General features: G+C 48.1%; 2 protein-coding genes across 4 annotated transcripts in view; both read right to left on the bottom strand.

Moving 5' to 3' along the window:
- Positions 1-7,343: 7,343 nt before the first annotated feature.
- Positions 7,344-14,019, bottom strand: Spmip5 (sperm microtubule inner protein 5). The gene is made up of 5 exons (XM_057779816.1): positions 13,965-14,019; positions 10,108-10,326; positions 8,522-8,708; positions 7,657-7,754; positions 7,344-7,569 (listed from the first exon to the last, which is right to left on the bottom strand). Exons 1-5 carry the CDS (start codon positions 14,017-14,019, stop codon positions 7,439-7,441), a joined length of 690 nt encoding a protein of 229 aa, XP_057635799.1. The 3' UTR covers positions 7,344-7,438.
- A 2,334-nt stretch (positions 14,020-16,353) lies between these two features.
- Hspa12a (heat shock protein family A (Hsp70) member 12A) overlaps positions 16,354-21,474 on the bottom strand; it is a 144,607-nt gene continuing 139,486 nt past the window's right edge. For all 3 annotated transcript variants that reach the window (XM_057776992.1, XM_057776993.1, XM_057776994.1), the window contains one exon: positions 16,354-20,582. In XM_057776992.1, coding sequence (XP_057632975.1) covers positions 19,945-20,582 — 638 coding nt within the window. In that variant the 3' untranslated portion in view covers positions 16,354-19,944. The remainder of the gene's footprint in view (positions 20,583-21,474) is intronic.

Genomic DNA, 21,474 nt, shown 5'->3' with positions numbered 1-21,474 from the left:
GAAACATACAAACAAGGTGAAAACCACTGAGAACAGCTCTTTCTGGGTTTTTAACAAACCCCCTTCTTTACCAACAACAAATTCCTTTCCTGGAAACCTTACTCTATTTCTTTAGGTTATGTGTGCATCTGTGTGTCTGTGGTATGTGTGTGTGCACGCGTGCTCATTGTAGAGTTACAAGTAGTTATGAGCTGCCCAGTATGGGCGATGGGAACCAAACCCAGGTCCTCTGCGATGGCAGTGCTTGCTCTTAACCATGGAGATATCTCTCCAGCCCTTACAGATCTTAACAGTGTGGATAAAGCCTTTCAGTCGTTCTGCACCGGCTCCCCCATGCTCAACAGCCTTGCCCAAGGGCAGCAGTCAAGATTAAGTCACTACAGCGTGTAGGTAAACCACATAACCACAGCACCCGGCACGTAACCAGCAGCCAGTCCACGAGGCAAGAGGTACTGGTTGACATGAGCTTTACTTCAGAGTAACAGAGAGTCAAAATCAGACAAGAAAGACAAGTCCAGCCTCAGAGAAGGTGTTTCAAGTAGGCACAACCAAGGTCGAGTATTCAGATGCCATAAATAGAAGAAAACTAACTACAATGAGAAAACGGACAAAGGACGTGAGCCATAGAGAGGCTGCTGTCGTCTGTTACAAACAATGAAAACAACCTGATGCTGAACCACAACCACAAAAAGCTTATTTCTCATTGTCTCATAATTCTGGTGGCTGGATGGCAAGGGCTGTGTCACAGGGTGGGGGACAACTGGGTGTGCGCAGAAACAAAAGAAGCACCAACTCAGACTGACTATACCAACCTATCCTCCTGAGAAATGACCCATCCCTGAGCCCTGACTCACACCCTTGTGAGGACAATCAGTCCCTTCCAACAGCCGTGTCCTCCTGCTGCGATCTGCTTCTGGAAGGTCTCATCTCATACAGACCCTCAGCATCCACCAAGGGCACCAGGGTTCCACTGTCTTGAGGACAATCCGCATCGGAAGCATATCAAGGGGAGCTACGGGACAGACCTGGCGAGTCCACCTCACTCGGGGAATCAGAGGAATGCAAATAAGACCAAAATGAGAGTCCACTCATCAGATTATGCAAAACTTAACTTTTTCAAACAAAAATAACAAACTAGGATCCATATATACCAAAATGGGTAGAGCCACCCAATCCAGGGGAGAATGCAAGCGGTGCCGAGAAGCCATCATGGGGACTTGGAGGCTTTGCATATTTCACTCCTCCTAAAAGATTCCTATCCACTACCCACGCTACTCAAAATATCAAGACAGCCAGGAAAGCCACTTAGAACCCTGTTAAGAGACCAACATTATCTTATCTATTTTCATGACAAAGGATGTTGTATAAACATGATGAGAAGATTCATTTTTGATCACTCCAGGTAGCTGCCAGGGAAGTTTCTTTGTAGTTTAACTTTTAAGAAAAAGAGGAAATAAAGAGAATGACCGATAGGGTTGCTGGAGCCCAATCGATCAACTTTGTTACTATATTTGCAGTTCAGCAACTATGGAAGGTAAAAAGCAACCAATGGCTTTCAATGGTTGCCTCCCCCAGAGAATCTCATTCAAATCGTCTATTTGAATGAGATTCTGATTTATCAGCTGCTATTGCTAAAGCTCCCCAGACCCACATCAGCCACAGAAAATCCTTTATCCTCACCTCTAACACTAACATCCCTGTAACCTACGGCACTGCCAGACCAGCCAAGGCCACAGCGTGTAGACAACTGTATTCCCCATTCTCCCAGGCTCAAGGCATATAATTCCATCAAGATTTTACTGAATGAAGATGTTAACAGCAGCAAAGGTGCAAAGTAAAGTCACCCACAGAGAATCCGGGCATCTTCATCATGTCTTCTCAGCCTCCATGGGGGGGAGGGGGAGGGAATGAATACTTTACAAAGCTATTTCGTAAACTGTTATGTTAAATGGATATCTTTTACTAGCTTTTAATGCTAATAGTGCCATTTATTCCTGACCTTCAGAAATATGAGATATTTTAAATGACAACATAAAAAGAGTTCTTGTTTGAAAACCCAAGCTACTTTAGACTGCATATTATTACGTCTAAGTATAGTGTGCGCCAGTGTGGCTCATTTCAGCATCCCGTTTCTATCTGGCTGGTATGTATTTCAGCTGACATTTATTGTCCTTCTGCATACGTGTCAAATTCCTTAATGACGACCGACAAAGGCGTAGCGCTCGGTATATATAAATTACATTTGCTACCATATAATCAGCGTTATCTATTAGAATGCTCTTTGCGACAAATCACGTTCAAAATAAAAAAAAAAACGAATTGATTTTTCTGTTATTTTAATATCGTGCTGCACGCAGCAAGCCTTTGATTGAACCTTAAACACTTTAATGCTCTATTTTTGTTTGCTGCAGATCAGAAATGGAGTTTGTACTCCTCACAAAGCTAAAGCAATTTGCAAAAACAACGAAATCAAATTGCAGAAAAAGGAGAACTATCCTCTTTTTTTTCCACGCCGAGGGAATGTGTTTTTGTAAAGCCATCGTTAGAGGGCATACGGCTGCATGGCTGGTCACACACACTTTTCATTTCTGTGCCTCCATTTTCATCTAAATTAGATTTTAACCTTAATGCAGGGTATAAAAAGCCTCTCCTGGGCCTTTGTTTCTGCCTTCTCTCAAGCCACCGTAGGCTTTCTCTTGGCTAATACAAGCTCCACACTGGTCTTTGTCCTCCTGTCTTTTAGCCATGGTTTTAGGCTGCATTCTCAGAGCGCTAGCTGCAGGAGGCTATGTTTCTGGAATCTTCCAGTGAGTTGTCTCTCAGCGGTGCTCGCTTGGCCCACACTGCAGCAAATAAAGCACAACCAGAGTCTGGCTAGCACCATGCTTTTGGCTTAATTTGTGGCGTACAGCAGAGGCTGGAGTCAGGGTTCTAGCCCCTGTTCTTTTTCTTCTCTCTTGCTAGGAACGGTGTTCACGGTTTTAATTGTTTCTTAGAAATTCAAAATACAAATGGCATTTTATGATACATTAAAACTGTATAACCTTAAATTTTCAGTGACTGTCAATAAAGTTTTATTGAAACACGTTAGTCATCCATTTAGTTACACACTGTTATTCTCCCACTGAGGGCAAGAGTAGTTATGAAAGTCCTTATGGCCCATGAAGCCTATAATATGCAGTTGTCTGGACCTACTCTGGTTTTCTTTCTGTGGTAAACACTCTGGCCAAAAGCAGCTTGGAGAGGAAAGGGTTTATTCCAGCTTACACTTTGCTCACAATTCATCAGTGAGGGAGTCAGGGAAGGAACTTGAGCAGGAACCCAGAGGCAGGCACATGGAGTAAAGCTTCTTACTGGCTTGCTCGCTAGAAGTACTTAGCCAATCAGTTGACAATTGCTTTAAAACACACACACACACACACACACACACACACACGGCACTCTAAGCAAGTGGAGAGTTTCAGGCCAGGTTGCACAAGGTGAGGGGTCTGTCTTCATTCAGCTTCCCATGTTGTCTGCCCTTGTTCTTTTAGCAATGGTCATACATGACAGGCTGCACATATGAACTTAACACCTGCAAACTGTGAAAACCACACTAAGCCCATTGTTTCACTGAATCTTCCAAAACAGCCTCACAAGGAAGGCAGGCTGATCATTTTCATAACAGAAGACAGGAGCTTGAAGAGGTTGTTTTCTCCTGGAGACCATCAGGAAATGCAAGGCCTGAGGACTCCTGAAGCCAGCCATGGCCACAGTCAGCCGTGGCCGCAGCCAGCCGTGGCCGCCCAAACCCCGGAGCAGGCTCCATCACCCTTGTGCACTCTTGCATTCCCCTCTTTCCCCTCTCCCCTGCTACCTCCTTGAGGTGACCCAGGGTGAGTCCATGGCTCTTTAGGAGTTGTTCACTGTGGCAATGGCCGAGGAGGAGATCACAGACCACAGAGAGGCATCAGGGGCTCAGTGCACTGACCTACCTACTTCCGGCAGTACCATGTGACTGTGATTTTGGTTGGCTTTTTCTTGCTCTGTTTTATGGGTGTAATTGTTTTTATATCGTCAGCTTGGCAGCATCTAAACTAATCTAGGAGACACACCTCTAGGCAAGCCTGTGAGAGTTTCCAGACTGGGTTAAGTGATGTAGGAAGACCCACTCTGGATATTATTCCATGGGTTGACATCCTGAACTGAATACTCTCTGCTTGCCCACTGTGGGGGTGACGTCACCAGCTGCCTTCTGTTCCTGCAGCAACTGTCTTCCTGACCAAGGTATATTATACCCTCTTGAACTGTAAGAGAAAATAAACTTTTTAAAAAAAGTTTCTTCTTGTTGGGTACTTGACCTCAGTGACAAGGAAAGTATAACAGGACTGTATATCAAACCTGGGGCCTTGCCCACGCAAGCTGGGTATTCTACCACTAAGCTACAGCCACAGTCCCACACCTGGTTGGTCTCTTAATATCATACGGATGCTACGAGGCTCTTGCATGATCTTCAGTTCACAGATTAGGAGTGTGGTCCTCGGAGAGTTTAGGGAGTGAGTCCATGGGTCACGCGTGCAGAAATAAAAAGCTGAGATGAGAACTCTGGAGACCTGTGGCCTACACCACACACAACAGTGCTTGAGCAAAGTCAAAGCTACGTCATAGCTGAGAGCTTTGTAAGGAGTTTACAGGCAGCTGGTCACCACTGTGGGCCCTGTAGCAGGGACAGGGACCAATGGTGTCCCCCCTCCACCAACATAAAGGAGGGCTATCAATTTCTGTACAGAAAGCAAAGGTGACCCCTAAAAAGACAACGTTAATTGCCACAAAGCCCAAGCTATCCTAACAAAAGGCCCGGTTGGCCCAGGGATTCGTTTTTCATCCTCAGGTAATGGAATTGTTTTTAGTAGCAAGAATGAGCTCATTACGGATGCAGCCTGTGATAATAACGATAATTTGCTGCAAGGCAAAAATCACCTTTATACACCCCTCCCGGGCGACAGAAACTCATGGAAATTATAGGCTAGGGAGAAACAGAAAGGATGAGGACTAAGGAAAAGAATTTCAAAGCAGAACTGAGGAGACAAAGGGAATCACAGCCCTGTACCCTGAACGTGGTGCTCGTGACCTGGAAAAGAACAGACCGCTGACGAGATGAACGGTCTCCACCTCATGACCTCTCCACTGGGGTCTTAAGGGTTTAACTTTCAGCCATTTTTTAAAAAGTTATTGCAAAATGAATTAGCCAAGAAATTAAATATTGACACAGGTGGTGAGGAATATGCCAGTTTGTCAACCCCTTCACTTCACCCAACACACCTACCTGCAAACTGTGTGTCCTGAGAAGGGCCAAGTAGACACACTTCCCACTCCCACTTTTCTGTTCAGCCTGTCTAGTGACGAGAGCGGCTGACAGAGAAGCAGAGCACTGGGTCCCATACCTCCAGGCAGCTGGGGGACCTGCTTCCTGGATCCTGTGTGGGGTTGTGGTCACTCCTTGAACCTGGAAGCATCTTGATTGATCTTAGAGCGTTCCTTCATCCCTCTGAGAGAATGCCAGTTGCCTTCTGCTGAGACATGGCTTTCTTTTTTCCTTAAACAAAAACTCCAATATATTTTTAATTTTTTATGTATTTAGGCACACGTGTGTCACGGCACACTTGTGAGGGTTAGAGGTGACAACCTATGGAGGATGCTTTTCTCCTTCCATATATGGGTCCCAGGACTGGACTTAAGTCATCAGGCTTGCTGGCAGGAGACTTTATCCACTGAGCCATCATCATCTCTCTGGCCCTAAAATACCTTAAACCAATCCAGAAATTCTCCCCTAGCCCCTGAATGCTCTTTTCTCCCCGCCCCCCCCCCCCAGAGAATTCAACTAAGCACTATGCAGCAAGAATGACCTTGCTGTGTGAGGAGCTCCCAGAAAAAGCTGTCTCTGTGGGCTCGGTGAGTTTGCAAGTGTTTTGATGCCCATGGACAGATCTGTCCCCTCAGAGCTCCCTCTGATTTCTTCTGCATACCGACAACCGCCACATGAAATCAGACACCTGACCTGCCGCAGGAAAGACGCAGGAAGCTAATATGACTGAACTGTGTCCTTTAAAAACAAGGACCTCAGAATACGACTGACTTAAAAACAGGGTCCTGCAGGTTTGACTAGTTAGGATGACATGGGGATGCAGCACAGTGGACTCCTATGCCAGTGTGGCCAGTGTCCCCAGAGGCAGTGAACCTACAAACACACGGGAAGAATGACGTGTGACCAGAAGACAAGAGACTGAAGATCCACTGCACGGTTTGAATGTGAGGCGTTTGAACGCTGTCTCCACAGGGTGGCGCTATTTTGGGATGCTGCAGAGCATTTAGGGTTGGAGCCTCACTGGAGGAAGTGCGTCACCTTAGGGAGGGCCTTAAGGTTTGATGTAACCTGGCTGTTTCCTGTCTATTTCTGACTGAAAATGCAATGTGTCTGACCACCTCATGTTCCCGCCTGCCATGCCTTCCCCACCATGATGAATGCTGAACCCCTGAACCCTTCCACCTTTGAGTTGCTTTTTAGGTATTTGGTCCCAGCAACTGAAACCTACAGATCTGGACTTCCTGTGTGGTGAAAGCCACCCAGCTGGGTGCTGTGTTTAAACATCCCTGGTAATCTCACATAGCTGATGTTTGCCAGCTGAAATCTCCCTGGTGATGTGGGATGTCTCTTTGTATGATGTGAATATGTTTTATAGCCATTGGTTAGTAAAGAAGATACTTTGACCTGTGGCAGGGTAAAATAGAGCCAGGCAGAAAATCCAAGCAAAGATACACGGAGAAAGAAGGCACAATCAGGGAGACGCCAGCAGCTGCAGGAGAAGCAAGATGTGAGGTAACAAGCCAGGAGCCTCATGGTAAAATATAAAATGGATTCATACAAACATAAGAGCTGGCCAGAAATCAGCCTAAGCCATTGGCCAAATAATTAATATTAAGTCTCTGAATGGTTATTCAGGAACTGGTGGGCAGGAGAGAAGCCTCAAGTGACACCCTGGGGACTTGGATTATAGAAAACTGGGGTTGGAGTAGGATTTCTGTACCAAGGTTGGGGGACAGGCTACCCCAGGACCCATGCTGACTGACAGACTGGTTAGAAGGATTGGTTAGGCTTTCGGAGAAGAGCCTGACCCAGCTACACAAGGTTACCTTGGTGATAGGAGGAGACAGCCCTGGATGGGCCCTTTACTAGGTCAACATATTGAAAATTACCATTAATCCTCCCCATCCCCAAAACAGAAAAAAAACTTATCAGGTTGAGAGGTAACTTCTCTATTCAAAGATGGTCATGGGTGGTTAAAGAATCATTATTAAATCTCCTCATTGCTCAAAGAGTGTGAAGGGCTGGTTCTGATGCAAACACAGCAGGCTTCTGAACTCCCTTAAGGCTCACATCTCTTTGGGAGGAGGCGGGATTCTATCCCTCTGCAAATTTCCTTGCTGAGGATGGTGGTTCCCCATACACATTCCTGCTGCATGACAGACTGGACCACTGAGCACAGCCACAGGTTCCAGGAGATCGGAAGTCCTCACTTGAGGATGTTTGACCTGGAAGAAAAAGCCTCTATATGAGTGGCACACAGGTGACCCAGATAAGCAGGGAGATCAGAAGGAAACAGTGCCTCTCGAGCTTACCTGGCACAGAGGAGTCTTGGTATTCAGGTGGGAGACCGTGGTGCTGTGAGACTTTGGGAGACGCATCAGGAGGCTGTGCGGAGCTCACACTATATATTCTAAAGTAAGAAGAAAGCATGAAGTTACTCCTTATAGTAGGAGGTATAGCATACAGGTCCCGAGCAAGCACAGTGTGTTTGTTCTAAACCTTACAATCCACCCCAGCGTTCAGAATTACCATCCCTGTTTCACAGACGGTAAACTGAGACATGAGGGTGCTCCAGGGCCCCTGCCAGCTCCCTCTCTTTTAGCATCTTGAGAACCTGGTTGGAGGTTCTAGATGGGAGCACAGCAGATCAGTCCTCCTCCAGTGGGGGAGGGCTGTCCTCTTCAACAAAGCAAACAACTTCCAGAGGCATGGGGGGGGGGGGGGAGCAGCTGCCTAGCAGGGCGGATCTACCAAACCAAATCAACCCTGGGACACTAGAGGCTATTGATTGATTGATTGCTTGCTTTGAGACTGGGTCTATCCTGGCTATCCTGGAACTCAGTATAGATCAGGCCCTGATCTCACAAAGATCTGCCTGCCCTCTGCTGGGATTAAAGGTGTGCACCACCATGCCTGGCTTCCTTTAGCAGCTTGAGTCTTAGGCCACTGCTGAGACAGGCAGTTCTGTCTGTCCTTCTGCTCCCAGCATAAAATAATCATGGCACAGCTGGAGGGCATGGTGCGGAGCATGTTTGCCTGCAGGAAGGCCATGACAAATGTGCATTCTACAAACCAGGTCAGTAGCAGTGCTGAGGTGGGGAGGACCCTGCTGCTCCTGCTCCCACCCCCTCTGCTCCTTCCACCCTGCAGCTCACGGATAATGCCAGCTACACTTACTGATCATAAGGTTTCCGTCGTGCCCTCTTGGCCTGCTCCACCAGATCCAGGAAGTCCTCGTAGCACTTTCTGGCCATGATGGTATACCTTGTGGCACAGCCAAATTCAGTGACCCTGGCTCTGGGCAAGAAGCCAGCCCAGCCAGGGATGGGGGGCTCGTCCAGTGGTTTTTTCACATTCTTGCATTCTGCAAGGAGACAGCAGGGGCCCTGAGGGTTTCAGAGCAGCCCAGTGGGAAGCACTCCCAAGCTCCCTGGCATATTAACAGTTAACCCAAGAAACCCCCAGGCCACACAGAGATCTCCAGCTGTGAGCCAGCTGTCCTGGAAAGGGCTTCCCTCTGGTAGATACCTCATTTCATGCTTTCAGTAGCCCCAGATACTTTCCGGGCAAGTCCTGAGACCTAGTCAGAAAGTGTAGGTCCAGGACACACTTAGCTCTCGAGTACACCTCAAGCGCCATCAGGTCCTGGCGCTGACACTGACTGGCAGGGTGAACGCGGGTGCTGAAGAGTCAAATGAGGCCCCCAAGTCCCAGAATTCAAAGCTGAATGGCACCCTAGGGGACATCTGCACAGGAGCCAGGGAGGTAAAGCAGTTTGCTTTAGGACACACAGCAAGTAACCGTAGAGATGAGCTAAATCCTAAAACTTGGGCAAGGGAGTCTTTGTCACATCTGTAACATTTTAAAGCTCAGCAAGCATATAAATGATCATCTATTTTGGATAAGTCCCTAAACAATTTAGTATGTGTGTGTGTATGTGTGTGTTGTCTGTGCACATGTGAGCATACCACAGTGCATCCGTGTACTTGTATGTGAGCGCACCCATGTACTTGTAGAGGCCAGAGAATGTCTTCTTTTGTTACTCTTGCCTTGTTTGTGTGAGCCTGGATATCTCAGTGATTCTAAAACCCAATTCAGCCATTCTAATCGGCCAACAAGCCCCTGAGATCTACCGAGAGTACAGCCATGTACCACCATACCTGGTTTATTTACATGGGCTTTGGGGAGGAAGCAAACAGGGTTTCACGCATGCGCAATGAGTACGCTACAAACTGACCCATTCCCGGACCCTGCATGACTTTTCCTATAGCGCTTTAGATATACACATAATCCAGGTCAAAGACACATTAAATTAGTGCTGCGTCATCCGTCATTCAGTGTGAAGTCTCTTCCTGCAGAATCAGTACCTAAAGCTGGATTCAAAGCTAGGACAGAAGTCAGCACCCTTGCTGTGATCCCCAGGAGCCCTCTAGGAGCCTAACGGGAGCATCTCTCTAAGGGCCTCTCACCAGGAATGGCAGTCCCATCCTCACAGGGCTATTGTGTCTGCTCAGAGAACAATGAATCCAGGTCAGAGAAAACTCCCAAAGGGGCAAGCCACCGATTCACAAGCTGATGTTCAAAGTCTACTGGGACTTGTCTAGGGTTCTGAGGGGGATGCCAGCCTCCCCCAACTGCCCGGGATGGGTCCCTTCTCCGCCACATCGGCTATGCTTGGGTAGGTGCTCTTCCTGGCTGTACAACCGCCTGCTGGGATCTCACTGGACCAGGGCTGAGAGAAGCTGATGCGGGGGAGGCCGTACCCAGAGTCAGGGGGTGATACTTCCTGGCATACTCATGCAGCGTCCACAGCACTGTGTCCTCGGAGCAGATGGGCTTCAGGACCGGGGTGCGAGCCACACAGCAGTTCAGTTCCTGCTGCTGCTCCTTGTATCTCTGCGTTCTCTCCTGGAAGGCTTTCACACAGTGATTCATTTGGTCCTCCTTGGGGCTTCCTTGGCAACTGAGCCATGGTATGAAGCCTGAGAGGGAAACACAGCCCGAGTGAGGTAGCTGGCTACCGGCTGAGAGCCTGCCTCTGTACCCACCACCGCAGCCGCCCTCCACTTGGCTCTCCTCCACTGCCACCAACGCTGTATGTTTCTAAAGGCCATTAATACAAACGGTGTTGTTGTTTGCACCATGGCTGGGCCCTCCCAAGGCTGCAGAAAAATGACCTTGGAGCTGGGGAGGGAAGGTCCACTCTGACAAAGGAGATGACAGTCACACACTTTGCTGGCAAAGCCCCCCATGTCAGGCTGAACAGCAAATGGGGAACGCGTTTAATGGGCCTAAATGATAGTCTGAGGAGTAATGGAAATTATCCATCTTTTTTTCTTTTTTGAGAGAAAGCTTATTTTCCTTGACACTTCCCAAATGCAATCTGGGATCTTTCTTGCCAGACCATAGAGAAATTGCAGGCCCATTAAAAGCAGAGACATGTAACACAAAAAGGTAAATTCATTATCTGCAAGACCCACCCCTAGGACAATTTTTCACCATTTCCCACAAAATAACATGTAATCATTACAATTAGAAACGGTAAAAACACGACTATTTATTCAAACAGGATGCGGAATCCTAAGTACTATAATATTGTCACAATAAAACCATTTTTAAAAGAACAAATGAGAAAAACTGGTTAAGAACTTAGCTTTATGTGGAAAGTAAATAAGTATCTCACAGTACTGCAGCTCATTGTTTTTGTTTTTGGTGTTTTTTTGTTTTGTTTTGTTTTTTGATTTTTGCCTTTGTTGCTTAAGAAAGAAAACCTGACTTTGGAGCTGAATGTAGCAGCCCCAAGACCTGCACCCACAAGAAAGCTCCTTCTAGAAGAATCTAACAGACTGACCTGGACAGGACGGAAGTCACAGACCCCTCATCTGCTATGGTTTGAATGTAAAAGTGTCCCCACAGGCTCATGAGTTTGAAGCTTGGTCCCAAGAGATTGTGGAAACATTAGGAGGTGGGGCCTGGCTGGAGGAAGGAAGTGGACTGGAGGGAGTGGGCTGGAGGAGGGCTTTAGGGTTTATAGCCCAGCACCACTTCCTGTCCTCTCCCTGCTTCCTGTGTTGTGGAGTATTTAACCATGTAAAGGTGAGTCACATTTGTTTACGCTGCATTTGTTTAATTATGCAAAGCTGTGTTGCTGTTTCACCTTGCCTGCCTGAGGCACCTGATTGGTCTAATAAAAAGCTGAACAGCCAATAGCTAGGCCAGAGAGGGATAGGTGGGGCTGGCAGGCAGAGAGAATAAATAGGTGGAGAAATCTACGCTCGAGAGGAAGAGAAGAGAGAAGAGAACAAGGAGAAAGAGGGGGATACGCCTGGGGCCAGAAGCCAAGCAGCTGCCAGCCAATCATAGAGACAGAGAAGGTAAGATATACAGAAAGGTTAAAAAAAAAAACTGAGGTAAAACGTAGATAAAGAGAAACAGATTAAAATAAGAGCTAAGATAAGGCTGAGCATTCATAACTAGTAAGAAGTCTCCATGTCATGATGTGGGAGCTGGTTGGGGGCCTGAAAGAAAAAGGCTGGTAAATCCTGGTCCATCCAAACATAAGGAGTCCCATCCTAGAGCCTCCGCTACTGGGTCTTCTAGACCATGATGGGCTGTAGATCAAACTGTTGCCAAAATAAGTATTTTCTCCATCAGGTGCTCAGTCACAGCAGCAAGGAACTCTAGACTATTTCCCCAACCCCTGGGCAATCAACATTGTCATGTCTGTCATGTGATGTCATGGAGAGAGCCACAGAAACTGAAGGCCCTTTTTGTAGTGCGTCTTGACCACCAAAACCTACTTTGATCTATACGTTTATGTATGTGTATGCATAAACATGGCACATACCTAGTTATACAGACATCTCAGTGAGTGAAGCATGCATATACGGCTTCATGAATTATCACCATGACCATAGAGAGTACCTAATATGATACAGTGCATGGTAACCCCAAACAGACATATCCAAGTCCCTAATCCTGATACCTATGAGCATGATCTTCTGGGGAAATGTGGCCTTAGAAAACAGAATTAATGAACTAAACACAAGATCATTCCACATTTAAGCTGTCCCTAAAGCCAAAGCATCCTTAATGGGGGGCGGGGGGCTGGAGACACTCAGACTTACAAACATGCATTTGAAAAATCAGTGTTGGGGCCAGCTGCCACTGTATAGAATTGATCCCTTGTATAAGGAAGGTTATTCGCAGTCTTATAGACAGTGGGAAAAGGGAGGTGTGAAGCAAATCTGAACTGCTGGACTCCAAAGTACATTCTCTTATCTAGCTAGAGTAGGGCCAGGGTGAACCTGGGAAGCCTTGCAATGTTTCCATGCATAGCCCCTATGTATGAAAACTGAGAGCCCACTGAGCATGTCAGTTATAGGGACATTCACGGTTCTCAGAAGCCTGAGAAGAAATAGAGACCAACGCTAACATGGGACTGACTTAAGTAGGGCCTCTACAAATATGTGACGGTTGTGTAGCTTGGTCTTCTTGTGGGATCCTAACAGTGGAAACAGGGGCTGTCTCTAACGCGTGGGCTGGCTCTTGGGAACCTATTTCTCATACAGGGTTGCCTCGCCCAACCTTAATACAAGGGAGGTGCTTAGTCTTATCACAACTTGCTTTGCCAGGCTTTGTTGACACTCATGGGAGGGCTGCCCCTTTCTGAACAGAGACAGAGGAGGAGTGGGTTGGGGAGGGGAGGGTAAAGGGGAAGAGGGGAAAGGACTAGGAGGGAGGGGAAAATGCAACTGGTGATGTAAAATAAATAAAAAGAAAAAAGAAAAGAGGACCAACTGTCGTTGTTTGTCAAAGATGAAAGTGTTACTTAGAGACAGGACTTTCAAGGCTATGACCTTGACAGGGCAGGTGGCCAGTCTCCCTTTAGGAGACATGAGGAATAAAAAATAAGAACCACCTTTGTGGGAGACTTGGAAAAGCACAACTTGGGAAGGACAGAGCCCTAACTTATCCAGCTTTGTCTATCAAAATGTCTATCCTGATCCACAAGCCACCCAGCAGATGTCAAATTCTTCCAGTATCCCAGCCAACTCCTGAAGGATTTGGCCTAAGTATTTCTTCTCAGTTATCCAGGACTAGCTGTAACCTTCCTGCAGCACTAGGTCCTCTCACTGCGTCTTAGAAGCTGCAGTGCTTACACTGACTAGCCAAGTTTGTTAGCATTCAGGCACACCTGGCCCCGCCCCTTGAGGACCTGGCAGAGAGGGTCACCCCTAGGTGCAAGGCAGGCAGTATCCTGTACCTTTAAAAGGCGGAACTCCACTCCTCCTCCTCCTCCTCCTCCTCCTCCTCCTCCTCCTCCTCCTCCTCCTCCTCTTCTTTTCTCTCTCTCTCTCTCTCTCTCTCTCTCTCTCTCTCTCTCTCTCTCTCTGCATGAGGCCACTCTGTGCTCCCTTTCTCTCTCCCCTCTCCCTTCCCCTCCCATCTCCCAGTAAAACTTCCTACATAAGCTCTGTCTGTATGGCATGTCTGTCCCTCACCTGCTGTGGTTTAGACCCATCTACCAAGGTCCAGTCTTGTGTTGTATCATAACACAGACACAGACAAGCACCAAAACAAGCCAGGGACCAGAACCATTGTTACGAATGCCACTTACCACTGTATCCTGGTGTGATGGGCAATTTTCTCATGAAGGTCTCAGGAGACTCCATTTTACTCTGCCAGTGAAGGGAAAGGGGCGTGAAATGGTCTTGAGTCCCTGTCTCAAGGACTTAGGGCACTTGGACAAGAGTTCTTGAGTGTAAAAACAATGACGTCGTCGGGCACTGAGACTGAGAGGTAGAGACACCAGCACACCCACAGCTAGTTGACAGAGTTAGTTATAACCCTGAGACCTGATACCTGGGGCTCATTACCTTTCACGGTCATTGCAGATCTCCACCTATGAGTGTTTCACTTCCAGAGATTCCCCGTCTACCACCCTTCTATCCATCTGCCCACCCACTCATCGATCTAATAAAACCATATGCATACACAGTCATGAAACGGGCAGAGTTGTGAATATAAAGGAGAGCAAGACCCAGGAGCTACCATGTCGGACTCGTGAGACTTGTGTGAGGGGATTGTAAGAAACCCATTTCCCCACAGTCCACTCTTAATTCAGGCAGAATCTGTTTGGTAGCGACCTGTGTCGCTAAATCCCTTTATTCTCTGACATCTGGAGACACTTGGGTGTCATAACTGGGGGGGTAGGATGCTACTGGTATTTTGTAACTAGGTCCCTTCTCAACTTTATTCAGCGCAAACAAGACCTCCACAACAGAAGTTTAGACCAATTCTGGTCTCTTGAATCTAAAAGCCACAAAAAAACTGGCATGGAGTCCAAGGGAGGGATGAACGAGCTGATGGGTGCCCATTCTAGTACCAACTATATAGATACCACCTCTGGAGCAAAGCCCTCCCCCTCACCAGGGATCACTAATATCTCCCACAACGGGGCCAAGGTTTGTGTATGGCGTCTTCAGTTCATCTGTGCCCTATCCTGCCAAACCATTGCCTCTCTCTAAAGCGACACTTTTGTGACCAGGAGATGGTTTCAACTCCCTTGAGTCAAGGGGAGTAAGAGCTAAGACTGCTCAAGTCCTAAGGGCAAGATATGCTATCAAGCCTGTGCCTACTGGGTGCTGAGAACCAGGCCAGCCTGTAGGGAGATGGGGCGGGGAGGCACTTGGAGGGATTTCTGAAACAAAGGCAGGGCAGGGTCCAGGAGAGATCAAGACCCTTCTCCACCCACTTCCACCGGCCCCTGCTCTTACCCGGGCGGGCCGAGCACCCCCAAGGAACTAGGCAACACTGCCTGCCGGCATGCTCTATCGGACCTTTGTGCGCTCACTCTAGGTGGGCGGGCAGATTCTAGATCCATCCGGGGTATTTGGGGCTGGTTCCGCCCCATACGTGGAGATCAGGAGGCATGCGATGACACCAGAACCAGAACCAGGAAGTTTGTAAACCCTGCAAATTTGGCCGCTAATCCCTCAGCAGGCTGGTCCTGCCTGCCCTGCGGAGGTCCAGACGTTTGCCCGATTGCCTGTAGCTTGGGAAAGCGGAACCGACGGCCAAAGGGAGGGAGTTTGCAGCTCCTGTTGGGTGATGTGGACACACAGGGGATGCGTGCCGAATGCCACCCCTATCCGCACCCTGCACCCCACCAGAGGTAGCCAGTGGTCTCCATCCCTGCCATGTGAGGGCCCCCAAGGGGCGGAAAGCAGTCTGGGAAATGAAGGCCATCTGTGTCCATGTTGACTTCCAAACACAGGCACCTTACCCCTGCAGACATCGTTCTCGGTTAGGAGGGCTGGGGTTTGTTTCTGTTTTCTCCCCCACAAGGTTCCAGGACACACAAGCGCTTTACCAAAATGAAGGTTGTCTTACTCCTTTCTAGCAGGTTTTTCTTTTTCTTTCTTTCTTTCTTCTTCTTCTTTTTTTTTTTTTTTTTTTTTTTTTTTTTTTTTTTTTTGGAGGGGGAGGGAAGACGGCCTGAGCCATCAGGTCTTTTGGCTGATGCCACTGAGTGAACCTAAAGGGGCATGAATGGCTTCTGCCGCAAGGCTGCTCAACTACCATCTCAAGCCCTTGGACCCCTGGGACCACACCTCAAGCCATCCGGACACTTCTAGAGCCCAATTTAGCATTCGTCCCAGGGGTAAAGCCGGGGAGGAGGATTCTCCCCAGGGGTAAAGCCTGGCAGGAAGCTGGCCTACGCCTGCAGGGATGCCCTGGGCAGGCACCACCCAGGCCTCCCACACTCTTCACTGGTGAATCAGCAGTTGACTCTAGCCTTCTGCCTTCTCTCCAGCTAAGCCACTCCTCCTGTAGAGGAGACAGGACCCTGGGCATCGTTGGGGCGTTGGTTCCCAGCAAGAGAAGGGGCTGTCAGTAAAGCTTATACCACCTGAAAGAGGACTTGAGACTGGAGGAAGTCAGTGGTGATCCCCCAGCAATTCCGTCTATACACCCCGAATGAGAAAAAACTGCTGTAGGCCCCGTGAAATTCAGTTTCTCTTTATTAGAATCTGTGAAGACAGAGAGTTTGCAGATGCCGTCCTGTCTAGTTGCGGACGGCTGCGGTTCTGTGTCGTTTGGCTCTACCTTGTAGTGAACAAGACTCCCAGCAGCTGAGATCTTAGGATACTGTTCCACAGTTCAAACAGATGAGAGGTGGTAAGATATTATGGCCAACAACATTTAGACTAGCCACCCACTTACGCCATTCCCCAGCGTACGTACTTCGCAGCCTAATCACACGATTACATCACTACAGTGTGAGATTCGGTCTTCGATTAATAATAATGCATTTTGACTCCTGTTTAATATCGGCGCATGCAATTCTTTGCTACCCTGGCGGTTAACCAGACCTGGACGCTAATTAGAAGCTAAACTTGGTCTAAATAACATTCTAAGGGTGGGGGGCAGGCAGGCTCTGTAACCTGGACTCAGCCATCGCGCCCCAGGACCTCTACAGAAGCACCCCCTTTCCTATTGTATGCCACCTCCTGTCTGTCAGTCTGCATTTAGGAATGCCTGCTGTATACAGAAAAGAGAGTTCAGTAGCCAGATAATACACACAAAGACCACAGACCCCCTCTAGAACTTTCTAAGTTGGGGAATGTGTCCCAAGTGTACTTATGCAGTGCTCTGATACGATTATGTCAGCTGGGGTAGGGATAGACTAGAGAGCTTCAGTTGGAGTTTGATGACTGGGGCTGCATCTCTGGGCCAGAAGGAAGTCAGTCCATCATCAGTTTGCTAAGACTGCAGATCTGTCAACTCATTTAAGCAAAATAGGAGCAAGGAGATAGACCTAGCATAAGCTGAGGATGCTTTATGCTAGCCAGGAAAAGAAGGGCCGAACTTTCCTGCTCCTGCTTACTTACTAAACCCAACAGAAATCTCAGCTCATGTACCATTTGGTTCTTCTGATCATGAAGGGTGCCACGCTTTGCCTTGCCAGAGAGGAGAGGTCAACAGCCCTGAGAGACACAAAGTGTCTGGGGAGGCATGGCTCATAGGCCGGTGTGCTCAGCTCTCAGTCTGGGCAGGAGACGCAGTGCATTACTCTTCACGCAGAAGCTTTCCGCTTTGGGCAGGGCGTGCAGGTGTGGAAGGGTCTGCTGAAGCTGTCGGTCTGGGTGGTCTGTGTGATCAGAGTACTCTGACCCAAGGCACCTCTGACTATTGCTCAGTCTTGCATACATGTCCATGGCATGATATCAGCACAAACAGTGATCAGTGAGAGCGATTGGGAGACGAAGCTGTGGAGCTTACAGGCAGCAGTGTTATTAACCAAAATTAGGAGAATTCTCCTCAAACAAGCGCACAGTAGAAATAAAGATTCTGTACAGGATTCTAGTGCTCTATATACATAAAATTATATCCATTATAACAAAATTGAAAGTCTATTTGAGGACTGTGGCAGGAAACACCAAAAGAGAGGCCCATGAGCTTCCAAGGCAGAGTTAGCAGGGGAGTCCTAGCAAGCATCCTGATACCTGGATTTGACACCCCGCCATTCCGTTTGGGGTTCCCATTCTCGTGTTCTATGGTTTGATAGCATTTTCACATTCTAGCAGGGAATTCTGCAGCAAGTGGTGTGAAAAAGACAACAAGAGGTTGGAGTTCAAAATGCTACTTAAAATCTGTGTATTGGCTATGATGATGGGTTCACAAATCCAACTTGCATTTGAAGTTCCCTTCCCTCATTCTGTACTCATTCATTCATTCGCTCATTCATTCATTCATTCAATAATGCACGCCTCCAGTGATCTGAAATCTGAATGAATTCCAGCAGGTAAGAAAGGCAGCTTTGAAGAGATCAAACGGTTCCTCATTCTCGGTTGGCTCCAGAACGTTGGCGAGACTGGCTTTGGCGTTGCACAGAGGGAAGGAGAGAACACAGAACCTAGCTGGCTCTTCATTGGGCAGTTTCATTCTCAGGGTTCCTTTTATGACATCCTTTTCCTTCTCTGACCCTTCCAGTGAGGACTAAAAGGGTAACCCCACCCCTCAGGCCAGGTGTATCTCCAACCCCTCTCGTAGGAGGGCTGGGTGTGTGGGTACCTAAGGGGGCTCTGGCGGGAAGGTTTGAGGCCACACTGTGTGGTCTGTGGTCGCTTCAGCTCTGACAAAAAATCAGGTTTGAACTCCTCGCATGCGAACAGGAAGCACGCAGGTCCTGTCTCTGCAGAGTCAGCTCTGGCTTTAGGGGTTAGATTCTGACCTGCTCCTGACAAGCACCCAGGCGATTCTGAGGCAGGGGGGCCACAGACCTGCTTTGTAAGAGGCTGCTCTCATTTGCCAGGTCTAGGTTTACATGCCCTTTTTAGGTGAATTTGAAAAGCTGAAGATTCGATCGAGACATTTCATGGAACAGAACCCCCTTTTGTATTTCCTTATTGGGGGATGAAGAATAGTTTCACTGAAGGTGTGAATGGTTTGCAAGGTAGGGGGGTTGCTTTGGAGTTCTGGGCTTGGTGATACATATAAACAGAGCAAATAAAAACTTCATTTTCTCAAACAAATGTCCTACTAAACTCACCTATGATTATGCAGGACCTCTGAACTCAAGGTTTGTTGTTCTGAGAATTATTCTCTGATCTGTATTTTCATTTACTGGATTTTCAATGACCCAGTCAACTGTGGTCCAAAAATGTGTAACAGTATAGTACAGTAAGATATGCTGCGATAGACCACATTCGTACAAATTTTATCAAAGTGTGTTTTCATAATTGTCCTATTTCATCATTAGTTATTGTTGCTAATCTCTTACTGCTTTATTAAACTGAACTTGATCATAGGTATGTAAATATAGAAAAAACATAGTATATAGGTAAGGTTTGGTACTATCCACGGCCTTGGGCATCCACTGGGGAACCTCAGGGTGTATCTGCTACAGATAAGAGGGGATCGTTGTAATGTGGGGTAAGTCACAAACTCTTCAGTGTGCATTTCCACCAAAGGAAGCTTTACCTGCTCTGGAAAATGGAGGTATCGGCACCCTTGCCTCCACCCTGCCCCTCCCCCCATCCTGGTTGAGTTAGCCAAAACCATCCTTCATTGAGCCTCCTTGGAATTTAAATTATACGAGAACCTAAAATAGTGCCCGGTGTGGGCAGTCTTCTCCCACCGCGTAAAAGAAATACTGTAAGTTGCCGCTGAGTCACCAAGAAGACGAGATTGAGTGCAGGAAGTTGACACTTCCTATCCTTTGCCATCCAAGGTAATTTAAAAAGACCTTTGAGGAGGACCCCTCCTGGCTCAAAGGTCCCGCTTCACACCCAGAGAGATGTCCTCCCTCACAGGGTCCTCTGCATGGCAAGCAGGGGCTGTCTTACCACTCAGGAACCTGTGAGAGCTGGCTGCTCCAGGATCCCTGAACTTCCTATTTCCAGACCTTGATACTAAATTTCTGAGTTTTTCTGACTCCAATATAAGGTCCTTAGTTAATTCTCTCCCTGGTTCTCATCTTTCCTACTGAAATTTAGGTGGGCGATGGCAAGGGTCAAGGTCAGGGGCAGAACAGTCAAGGTCAGCGGATGCAGAGGATTCCAGGGGGCTCGTGGCGGGGAAGGGTGGTTACATTAGTAGTTTAGGAAGTCGATCCCCACTTTGACACTCTTTGAGGTGGCTATATCAATGGCTGTGGCCTTGATCTCAGTGTCCCCGAACTGCATAAGGGTCTGGATTTCCCTGCGGGCAGGCACCGCTGCGCCACTGGTTCCCGTGAGATCCAGGCGGAGTGTACCACACTTTCTCACCCCTGGGTCAGTGATGAAGCTGACATTGTCGTGCTCAGAGCTGTAGACATTGATGACGATGACCAGCTGGGAGGGCTTGGCGGGAGTGTAGCTGCGCTTGACCAGCTCCCCGAGGGCCACGGACTGGTCGGCGGAGATGAACTTGTCAAAGACATCTGTGCACCAGCGGGTGCCGTCCTTCACCAGTAACTTCTCGGGGGGATGTTTCCCCTCCACGTAGCGGTTCAGCACGCCCACGCCGTAGGTGAGGGGAGACCGGCGCACCTTGATGACGGCAGGGTCCAGGCCAAAGAGAACAGCGCCCTTGAGGATGGTGAGGCCCACATCCTGGGGGATGATGATCCTGCACTTGTCACCAAAGGCAGCCTGCACCGCCTGCTGCAGAAGGGGGGCCTCTGCAAAGCCACCCACCAGGAAGAGGAACTTGACCGTGGACACCTCGGGCTTCTGAAACAGGTCCCCTGAAAGGGAAGGAGAAGGGGAGATGGGATGACCCAAAGCAAGACAGTAGGGGGGAAACGAAGTTGTCTGAGTCTGGGGGGGGGGCACAGCTAACCATGAGCATCAGCTGGCATTGGCTTTGCACGAGCTCATTGAACTCAGTTTGTATTGAGCTAGTCTGATGAAGAAAGGTTTATACGCTGTATGCCTGGGAACAGAGGCCAGGGCTGTGCCAAGTAGAAGCCTAACTTATCGGAGGTGGTGCTGACTTTAATCAGAACTCATTCATCATGACAATAGTATCCCTTTAAATATGTGATCCAAGCTGTGAGAAACAGTTGTGTCTGACAGTCACAAAGGTAGGTGAGGGATGTATAAATGGTATGATGTTTGGATCCTGGAAAAAAATCCCCATCAGGTTACTGTGTGTCCAACTTGTGGTTGGACAAGGATAACAACACTCAAGATGACAGCAGACAGACTCTTGTCTTGCTGGAACCCTTCCTTGGTTCACAAAACAGTTCCTTCTTTCCCTGTGAGGCCAGGATTCCTAAGTTTCCCCAATACTCCAGAAAAGATACAGTCCCAGGGCTTGTCACTCTAGAGTAGTACTGTTTCAGAGATCCTTGACCTCTGGCCTTCAAGGCCAAAGTGAAGCCCAGGTAAGGGCAGGCCCTCAGCTGCTCAGCTCTCCAGAATGAGAGGTGTCCAGCAGCCTCCCTCATGATGTGCCCAATCCCTGCCTGTAGGGATATTTTGTTTGTGGTCTAACAAAGCTGGCCTGAAGATCAGAGTGCAGAGCTAGCCACACTAGTTAGCCATGGAGGCCAGGTGTAGCATATTCCTTTAATCGCAGCACTTGAGAAACAGAGGCAGAGGGAACTCTGGAAGTTCAAGACCACCCTGGGCTAC

The sequence above is a fragment of the Chionomys nivalis genome, chromosome 8 (genome assembly GCF_950005125.1).
Source record: "Chionomys nivalis chromosome 8, mChiNiv1.1, whole genome shotgun sequence".
In the NCBI taxonomy this organism is placed as follows: Eukaryota; Metazoa; Chordata; class Mammalia; order Rodentia; family Cricetidae; genus Chionomys; species Chionomys nivalis.
Note: the sequence above shows the minus strand (reverse complement) of the source record. Positions and strands in the feature narration are given on the sequence as shown.